Here is a 10,173-nt window from a genome sequence, read left to right as displayed (position 1 = left end):
AGCTATAATTTTTTTGGTACTCACAAACTATTTTAGTTGCAAGTAGCTACCTTAGAAATATAGTTACTTGCATAATAGATTGAATGTGATGAATTAGTCGGTTTTGAGAGTCTTTTGTCACACCACCAATACCCTTTTGTTGAATTCACAATTGTGCAAAACCAAATCAAGATCTGCACCGCTGATGCAAATATTATATGAGCTGTGCAATCTTAACGAGTCAAGTCAACTAAATATTATATGAGTTGTGCAATCTTAATACCTCAATTCAACAAGATATGAACAGACTTCATTTCATCTATATATTACGTATGCATTTGTGCATGTAACGAAGTTAAATTAGCTCGTTGATGATGGCGGCACTTCTTTATCTCATCACCCTCTTTTCTCTCTCAGCCATAATGGTTACATTAGCAGAAAGTACGTTACAAATATAAAGCCCCTCCGACATAAAATTTTCTCAATTTGACACAGTACATAATGTACATTTATGTTTAGATCACTATTAATCGTTTTTTCTCTTGTTTTTTTGCGCTATCATTAGGTATAAGCATTGACTGTGGATCAACGGGATCTTACATTGACTCCAACAATGTAACATGGGTCGGAGATAAAGGCTTTGTCACCACTGGTGAGCCTATGAAGATTCCGGACGTTGTCACAAAGCCGATGAACACTCTCCGGTACTTCTCAACTGGTCAAACCAACTGCTACTCCAACATTCCGGTGACCAAAGGCCAGAAAACCCTCGTGAGGACGAGGTTTAAATATGAGAACTACGATGGGAAGCTTTCGCCGCCATCTTTTGACGTAATTTATGACCGCAAACACCGTGACTCTATTAAAATTACTGAGTCGTTGCTCAACGACGAAGAAAATTTCTATTTCTCGGAAGTGATATTTGCTCCGGCAAATGAGAATATCAGTGTATGCCTCTTTCGTACGTCTCCGTCCTATAACCCTTTTATATCTTCTATTGAGGTTTATGGTATGGACGCTGGCATGTACAACGATCTTGGTCCTAACGAAGGTCTCCTTCTCCAAAAAAGAATGGCGTATGGTGCCGAAGAGATTATAAGGTAAACTGATGTACAACGCCCCTCCTTTAAACATTTTTCTATATGCATCTAATAATCCTACTATTAAAGCTTTTATGATGTGTTTTCCTTGACATTATTTTTCTTAAAGCTTTATATCAGCGACTCTTTGCTAATGTTTCATTAAGCATGTGATTTTTACACTAGGTTTAGACAAAATTTATAAATTCATAAATAACGGTTTGTACGTCAAGTGCATTTTTTAGATATGTGTTAATTAATAATGATATATAACTTTCTTTCAAGGTTATATTATTACGTACCTATTTAATTAATTTTCATTTTATTGGTTTCTTGGAAATTTATTTAGCTACCCGTTAGACCCTTACGGTAGGCTATGGTCCGCGTCAGGATCCCAAGACAACCCAACACTGACCGATCTATCGACCTCAGCCCCATCCATAGACATCACCCGAGCGTCGAACAAGCCGCCGGAGATTGTTATGTCAAAGGCAGTGTCAGGATTAAAGTTTTCTTATGAGGCTCTACCCTTAACCGGTATAACGGTATACTTGGTTCTTTACTTCTCAGAACCTCAGAGTCTAGGTCGGACCCAAAGACGGTCTTTCAACGTTTTCTTGGACACCACTCAAGTGGGTTCGGATCCCATTGTACCGGTCTTTGGGAAAGCGACTCAGTTCGTTCTGAGAGATGTAGTGGCGACGTCGACGTCCCAGATAATCTTTCAGTCAACCGATGACTCGGATTTGCCGCCCCTCATCAATGGGTTGGAGCTGTACTCAATAAGTAACAGCAACCGAGACACCCAAGGTTAGTTGGTAAATTTAAATTACCAAAACTTTCTCAAATTTTAAAGAAATAACCAAACTTGACCATGTGTGTACCTCTGAACACTTCGAACTCTGGTTTATGGAATTTAAATTTCATTTGCTTCCAACTTAAGATTCAATTGACATTGAGTATATAGAATGAATGATTGATATTAATCTATAGGCAATGTATCATAATATGAAATGTTTTGAATGATATTATTTAATTTCATTTGGTATTTGATTAAGGTCCCGGAGCTACGGAACCACACAAAAACAATGCCGTAGAAGGTTTGTACTCAGTACTCACAAGCTGTACCCATTTCTTTCTTTCTATTTCTGGGTTAACAAAATTATTGTCGCATTTTTTGCTTAATGCAAACACAAATTTTAAATTTATTATTATGTTTTTTTTTTTAATTATTATTATGTTGAAAGGAAAGGAAAAGAGCTTAATCATTTTTTATCACAATATATGGTAATTTATTATTACCATATACTCGTTTCTAGTATATTTATATGTTTTTGAAATGAAAACTCATATACAGTATACAGTACTTTTCATATCTATGAACTTCAATTTTTTCAGATAATATTTGAATTATCGGTAAGTTCAACCATCTAATTATTTGAAAAATTATTGAAGCTTCACAAAATATCATTAAAACTTAATTAAATATTTCATAAATTTTGAATACGATATATAACACATAACCTTTTTACTATTTTTAAAAGTTACTAAAAGTGTACAGATTTTATTTTATATAGGTTATTATAATAAATTTATAATAAATCGTATATACAATAATCTAACCATGTATATATAATTTTAATTACGTTTAAAAAAGTAAAACCTAGTTATTTCCTTATTAAATATATAAAAAATATAAAAAATGGTCTTGTATTATTACGAATGCCTTAATTTATTACCATACTGTTACAGAAAATAATTTGACACCTTTTCTATATATAGAACCTTTAAATGTGACAAAACCAAAGGGAGGAAAAAAGAAGAAAAATAAATTACCACTCATTTTTGGTGTTACGTTTGCCTCTGCGTTTGCAATTCTCTCATCCGGTTTTGGGGCTATTTTCTTGAGAAAGCGTCAAAACGCAAGACTACACTCCAACACAACATCGACTATGTCCACAGGTATAACTATATTGTTGCTTAATCACTATGTATAATAAAATTGAATATTTAAATACAGATGACAAACAATATTGGTGTTTGGTCTCTTATTCTTTTAAGGGCATGGAACAGGCACGGGGATGTCACCATTAGTTGAACAGCAGTCCGTCAGCGACACGAATGATTCGAATGTTGTTCAAGATGAACATCATTGACATGGACCCTAGTCGCGACAAATTATTCTACATTTCTTTTCTTTTTTATTATGATTTTTATTTTATTTTAATAATAAAAAAATATTTTAAATTTTATACGACCAACAATTGTTATAATTCACTAGTAGGAAATGGTAGTCAGTAGTAACAAATAAATGCCAAATGTAAAACCTTCTCTCAATAGTGATTTTTAAAAGAAATGTACAAGGTCTAAACAAAGATTACTTCCGTGCTTTTATCCGAGAATACTACAATCAACAAGCTATTGGAACAAAGTTAATTCAATTTAAAACGTGATTTGAGAGCCTCTCAATTTAATACGGAGAAAGGTAAATCCTGCAAATTTATTCTCGACTATTTTGACTGGTTTTTAAAATTGATTTTAAAATAAAATAACTAGCCGAAATTAGACTTGGTTATATTAATGGCAAACGATTATATATATATATATATATATATATATATATATATATATATATATAAAACATTTAATCTTCTCAGAGACTCAGACTATAAAGTTTCTCAAAATTAGCTTCACATCTTGTTTTGGCCGATACGTAGTTTAAGATGACAAAACCGTTTTAGTTTTCACCTTTTAGTTTTAGCAATGGAATTAGTCCATATGATCTTGAGCTAAATGGTTTATCCGGTCTTTGTTACATAGTCGAGTACCTAAGACCATCCGCATCCCAACAACGATGAATCGTTGCTCAAAATAATACTCCCTCCGTTTCAAAATATAGGATGTTTAACTAAAGCACACAGATTAAGAAATAAGTTCAACCAATCAGAAACAATACTGCATAATATAAAATATTAAACTAATCTAAAAGTTGCATAGAAACTTGAAAACATCATATATTGTAAAACAAAAAATTTTCTAAAACATCTTATATTTTGAAACAGAGGGAATATATTTTAATTATTTTATTTTAATATTATTATATATTTAAATAATAAATCTAAAAAAAAGAAAATTAACTTATTAAATGCTGCCATCAGTCCATAGTAACGATTCTTCGTTTCAACGAGAAGCAATGCTCCTCAGTTTTTTTCTTCTTTTATTATTATTTTTAAGTTTTTAATTAAGAGAATCACCACTAATGAAGCCCTAACATGGAAGATGAAATAATGTGGTCTAAATGAAGCATTTGACTAAAATAAAAAAGAACAAAATGGGGGAATGTATACACATTAATTATTATCAAAAGCCTAACATTCGTGTCTCAAGTTCTTTTGTTTTTGGTACTGTATAATGGTATCAAAAGCCATTTAACTGATAAAAGTCAAAACAAAAATTTCTTGATAATATCCGCAATGATGTGAGCTCAGGTTATTAAAATATTTACTTTTCTTTTTTTGGTAAAAATTAAAATATTTACTTTTTACTTATGAGCTCCAATTTTATTTAATATTATAAATCTTTTTCAGAAAATTGTTTTTAAATCGGCATCTCGTTCGAATAATTCTATTTAAAATGCTGAGAGATCATGAATGGTCCACAATAGTAAAGAAAGCCCATTAAAAAAGCTCATGTAAATGAACGGCATGCCGTTCAGCCGTCTACTTGATGAATGGCACGTCGGCTCAACCCTCAGGACCGAAACTTCTTGAAAACACCTGAGAATTCTTATACCGACGCTTTCAAAGAAAATTCTTGAGTTTTGAAGAAACTTGCAGAACTTTTCTTTCTCTTATCCTGATCTACTCTATTCTTCTCTCTCCCTATATATACGCTTGGGCACGTATGTGTTTGAATCAACAAAAACAGCTAAGAGTCCATATAGAAAAGCAAAATTACAACAACAAAAAACAGAACACTGTCAAAACAGAGTTAAGGAAGTGTAGCAATGTCACTAATTCCGAGCATTTTTGGAGGTCGACGAATGAACGTGTTCGATCCATTCTCTCTGGACGTATGGGATCCATTCGAAGGGTTCTTGACGCAAGCAAACGCACCGGCTAATAAGGACGTGGCAGCGTTCACAAACGCTAAAGTGGATTGGAGGGAAACACCTGAGGCGCACGTGTTCAAGGCGGACTTGCCAGGGCTTAGAAAAGAAGAGGTGAAGGTGGAGGTTGAAGATGGGAACATACTTCAGATCAGCGGAGAGAGGAGCAGTGAGAATGAAGAGAAGAGTGACAAGTGGCATCGTGTGGAGAGGTCGAGCGGGAAGTTTATGAGGAGGTTTAGGCTGCCGCAGAATGCGAAGGTGGATGAAGTGAAGGCCAGTATGGAGAATGGTGTGTTGTCTGTTACGGTGCCGAAAGTGCCGGAGAAGAAGCCTGAAGTGAAGTCCATTGATATTTTCGGTTAAGGGGAACTTTAAAGTTCAAGCATTGAAGAGGAACATGTGTTGTGTGTGAAAGTAATAATGTGACTTTCTTCTTTCCTGTAATCATAAAATGTTGTATCAATGTAAGTAACAAATCTGAATAAGAAAGGTGTTTTGAGAATTGAGATACAAAAGCCCCCATTGGTCATTATTCATTTAGATGGAAGAATCAATGCAAATAATATTGATTTGGGACATAAGAGCAAGTATGGGCTTCTTGATACGTACTATTCATGCCATCTTCCAATATTAAAGCACATATAACTTTATGGTCTTCTTGATACGTACTATTCATGCCATCTCCCAATATTAAAGCACATATAACTTTATAGTCTTCCTGATAAATTAAATTTACCTACCTATAGACTATATAATTTATTCAGGTCATCATCTCATTCAGTGTAAAATTTTCTCGCAGTAACGTGTTTGTGAAGGAAATAAAAATTGTGAAAATCGAAGGGTGGGTGGTTTATACGGAAACTAGAGACAAACGTTCAGAAGCTATAAGAAAAGAAGAGAGTGATGTTTGCTAAGTTATAGAATTTTATGTTAGTCTAAGGATTTAATACTTGGATATTATTTGATGATTCTTTTATTGGCAACCAGTATACACATTATTAGTCTTTTTTTTTTTCTTTTCTCATTATTAGTCTTTTTCGTCCCATTTGGTTACTAATTTGGAGACTAGCTAGTGAGGAAAAAGGACAGAGAACATACTTAAAAAAATAGTTTGTATTAGTTATAATATTACGTCTAACTAGATATTCACCCGCGGTACACCGTGGGGCTATTTTTTTAATAAAATATATAATTTGTTTTATAGATTAACTATATATATAACTAATATTTAATTTATATTTTTTAAAATGTACAAACTTACAAATATAGATATATTAGTTAGTATAGAAATTAGAATGTATTTTGTTTGAGGTTTATTATTTTATATTATAGTATAACATACAATTAAATAAGCAATGATTTATAGAAAGAATATACTGTGTGTTTTTTCTTTTTGATTTACAGATAGTAGTATTTTTATTATTTTAAATTGTTTAGATATATGTACAGGATAATTTTGTATGTTTTATATATAAAGAATCAGTTAACTTTAGAATATATAGTTTTGTTGTGAAATGCAAATAAAAGTTGTTAACAGTTATTTGTTTGACATGAATTCCACATTTTTTTTTCTTTTAATAAACTTTGGTTATTAAAATGGACCCAAGATGTGTGTATATAATTTGTTTAGGAAATGTTTCTATGGAGAAAATATTTTTTTGTAAAATTGGAAACTTAATATTAATTAAATTTATTATAAACTTAATATTTAATGGTAAAGGAAGTTGTTCCTATTGTTTTGGAAATTTTATTAGGATGAGAAATCTTGTTTATAAAAATTGAAATTTATTAATAAATTAAATGAAAAATAAATTAATAATTAATGTTAATGGCATGCTTGTAAATAGGTTCAAACTCTAGGATTTATTTGCTAAATGTCTCCAAAAATGTATATAGATTAAATCGTTGTTTATTATACTAAACAAGAAACGTGCGTATTATATATGAAAAATCAGTTAATCTATCAATTCACACCGATTATAAGAAGAAGAAAAAAACCTCAAGATTACTTTGAAGATTATCTAGAGTTCTAGACCTTTTTCTTTAATCAGCATGTCCAAATGTTTACATGACCCTAAGTAAAATACAAGATACAATATTTATTATTTAACAAACATATTTATGATATATTACAAAAAAAATTATTAGTTTATTACATTAAGATATAATTTTTAGTTTTATTCGTTTTGAAAATCTTCAAACTATAAAAGTAAATTATAAATAAAATACACACACATATATATATATATATAGATATTTAAGATAAACTATTGTAAGATTTTTTTGTTTAAATTACTTCATAAACCTACAAAATATTGTAAACGACCCATGTGATTTTACGAAAAAAATACATGTAACAAAAACGTTAAATACATGACAAACACACAAATTAGGGAAATATTTGCATTAAAATGATTAGAAAATGTACAAAACACACACACCAAAGTCCAAACCACCATTATTTAAAAATATATCTTATGTTTCCAAAAATGGCCACAAGAAATCGTTTGTGTGGCTTATGTCAAAAGCCAGACACAATTTAAATCACTAATAGCTGCAAGCCAGACACAATTTAAATCACTAATAGCTGCAAGTCTAATTATCTGTTGACATTCACCCATCTAAACCTCTGCTTCACTCACACTTACAAACAAAGGTTTGTTTCTATCACCTCTCTAACTCTCACAGTTAACTCTTTATTTGTTTTAGAGAGAAAGAGAGAAAAAAAATTCTTTATGAAACTACATTTTGTAAAACTTGGATAGATTCTTCTAACACAACACACACAATAGACACCCCTATTGTTATACTACTACACTACACACTCACACACACAAGAATGCTCTTAAAACACATAATTAACTTTAAACTCTAGATTTTTGCACAAAGTACTCTATTACATATTGGGACTCTAAACACACTTGCGTGTACACTTGACACAACTTTAACAGCTATTACAACACTAGCTAAACATAGAATACGACATGCCCTTTGTCTTCTTTCTGCTGGACCTTAATTAAACAAACAGATGACCCACTAGACAAAACCTCAAGTCCTAAATTGCTTCTTCTGGCTCTTCTTTTTTCTTCATCACACTGATTCATTATTTCTTGTTGCAGGTTTGATCAAAGGCTCAAACTCCAACATTATCAGTCAAAGTTAGGAGGCAATTGTGGGAAAAATAGTTTATTATCCAAACACAATACAAAAGAGTCATGCATACATTTTGTAAAAAAAAAAATGGTGAATTACTCAAATGTTACTCATTTTAGGTAATATTACCAGAATCTACAAAAAACTTTTTTATTACTAGAATGTTTCGGGTATTTTCAAAATACCCAGCGTGCCCCTGTTTTATGTTACCGGAAAAAACGTTATTACAAAAATGCCATTGCCATGTCAGACGCCACGTCAGAAATCGCTGACGTGTAACCATAACTCAGCCGTAACGCGATACAGAGTATGTTGCGGCTGAGTTATAGGTATGTTGCGGCTGAGTTATCGGAAAAACATTTGAGTAAGAGCGGACGGCTGACTTATGAAAATCTGGCTGAGTTATTCTCATAAGTCAGCCAAGAGTTATGGCTGACTTATTACATTTGGCTGAGTTATGCGCATAACTCAGCTGTAGTAATGGCTGAGTTATCACCTGATGGTTGAGTTGTCAAAATTTTGACTGAGTTATAAAAACGACACGGCTGAGTTGCCATTTTCCGACTGGCTGAGTTATGAAAAATGGCTGACTTATGCGATGTAGTTACGGCTGAGTTATGGTAAAAAAACTATAAACTCAGCCGTCATAGGCTGACTTATCGACAAGTCAGCCGTTTGACGGCTGACTTATTGACAAAAGATTAATTACTAGAATGTTTTTCAGTTACGGCTGACTTATCAAACGATACGGCTGAGTTACATATTTTCAGTTCATGAGGCGGCTGAGTTTGGCAGCAATTTTTTTTGCTTTTTAATTACTGTAATGTTTTTCGTGTTGTGGCTGAGTTTTAGTTAGGCTGAGTTATGGTATTGTTTCATGGCTGATTTGCCACGTCGGATGCAGCATCCATGTCAGCATTCCATGTCAGCATTCCATGTCATCATCTTTTTTCTCCGGAAATACGAAACGTCGTTCGACTCTGGTTTAATAAGTGAACTATTTACCTTCTTATTCACCTTGTTCTTCTACTTCTTCTTCACTTTCTTATTCACACCTTGTTCTTCTACTTTTGTTCTTCTCCACCTTGTTCTTCATTATATTTCATGGATCCAGTGCCGGTACTAGTTGTGTCCGGTAATTGGATAAAGACACAGAGATATGTATTTAACTCCGACGAGAGAGGGTGTATAGTTGTGCAGATAGATGGAGGCACAACATACGACAAGCTTGTTAAGCATGTTCTTGAAGACTACGGATTGGACTCGTTTAGACATGAGCTAAAGCTGAGCTACATGTTCTCGAACAGGGCAATAAAACATATGGCGCATGATACTCCACCAGTTTTTGTCTCCAATGATCGACAGTTGCAATGTTTTTTGGGGCTATGGAAAACCGATCAGCTACGTATCTGTGTAGAGTTTTCGGCGAAAGAGTCTACAGAAACTAGTGGAGCTAGAGGAAGTATGATTCGGCGAAGCAGAGACTCGAAAGCAGAATCTACATACGAAGTGTGCGGTGGGGGATTTGAAGGCACTTGTTTTGATTATGGTAAGATTGTTGACAAAGAAAACGAAGAAGAAGCTGTCGAAGTAGCATCTGACGAAGAAGAAGACGATGAATTTTCAACCCGATTTGATGTTTTCGACGACTCCGATGGTGAGTCATCTGATGACGAGAAGTTTTCTGTATTGGGCGAGCCTCAGAGTACAGTGGAAGACCCACCTACTCCCCCTCCTCAGAAGAAAGCTCATAGAGATGATAACTTTGCCGGATCGAAGATGAATCCGGAGGCTATTAGGTTGGAGGTGTCAACGCTAAAAATTGCTGTAGGACAACGATACAGTAGCAAA

At 33.1% G+C, this 10,173-nt stretch overlaps 1 protein-coding gene and 1 pseudogene across 3 annotated transcripts; both read left to right on the top strand.

Moving 5' to 3' along the window:
• Positions 1–244: 244 nt before the first annotated feature.
• On the top strand, positions 245–3,319 carry LOC104711088 (uncharacterized protein At1g24485-like). 2 transcript variants are annotated; one of them, XM_010427762.3, is made up of 6 exons: positions 245–420; positions 545–1,079; positions 1,408–1,868; positions 2,117–2,158; positions 2,841–3,020; positions 3,120–3,319. In XM_010427762.3, exons 1-6 carry the CDS (start codon positions 351–353, stop codon positions 3,212–3,214), a joined length of 1,383 nt encoding a protein of 460 aa, XP_010426064.1. In that variant the 5' UTR covers positions 245–350; the 3' UTR covers positions 3,215–3,319. The 2 variants fall into 2 exon arrangements, with proteins under 2 accessions (XP_010426064.1, XP_087323561.1); XM_087467435.1 differs by having other exon boundaries at positions 312–420; positions 3,132–3,319.
• A 1,414-nt stretch (positions 3,320–4,733) lies between these two features.
• Positions 4,734–5,671, top strand: LOC104711087 (17.6 kDa class I heat shock protein 3 pseudogene; annotated as a pseudogene). Its single transcript, XR_015565407.1, has one exon. The product of XR_015565407.1 is annotated as a 17.6 kDa class I heat shock protein 3 pseudogene (transcript).
• Positions 5,672–10,173: the final 4,502 nt, after the last annotated feature.

This window comes from Camelina sativa, chromosome 9 (assembly GCF_030686135.1).
Source record: "Camelina sativa cultivar CO46 ecotype springtype chromosome 9, ASM3068613v1".
NCBI lineage: Eukaryota > Viridiplantae > Streptophyta > Magnoliopsida > Brassicales > Brassicaceae > Camelina > Camelina sativa.
The sequence above is the reverse complement of the archived record's forward strand: the minus strand, read 5'-3'. Positions and strand labels throughout refer to the sequence as shown.

Coding starts and splice junctions, on each gene's coding strand:
- LOC104711088 (XM_010427762.3), top strand. CDS start 351: ATGATGGCGGCACTTCTTTATCTCATCACCCTCTTTTCTCTCTCAGCC. Junction 1,080..1,407: donor GGTGCCGAAGAGATTATAAG/GTAAACTGATGT, acceptor AAATTTATTTAG/CTACCCGTTAGACCCTTACG. Junction 1,869..2,116: donor CAGCAACCGAGACACCCAAG/GTTAGTTGGTAA, acceptor TATTTGATTAAG/GTCCCGGAGCTACGGAACCA.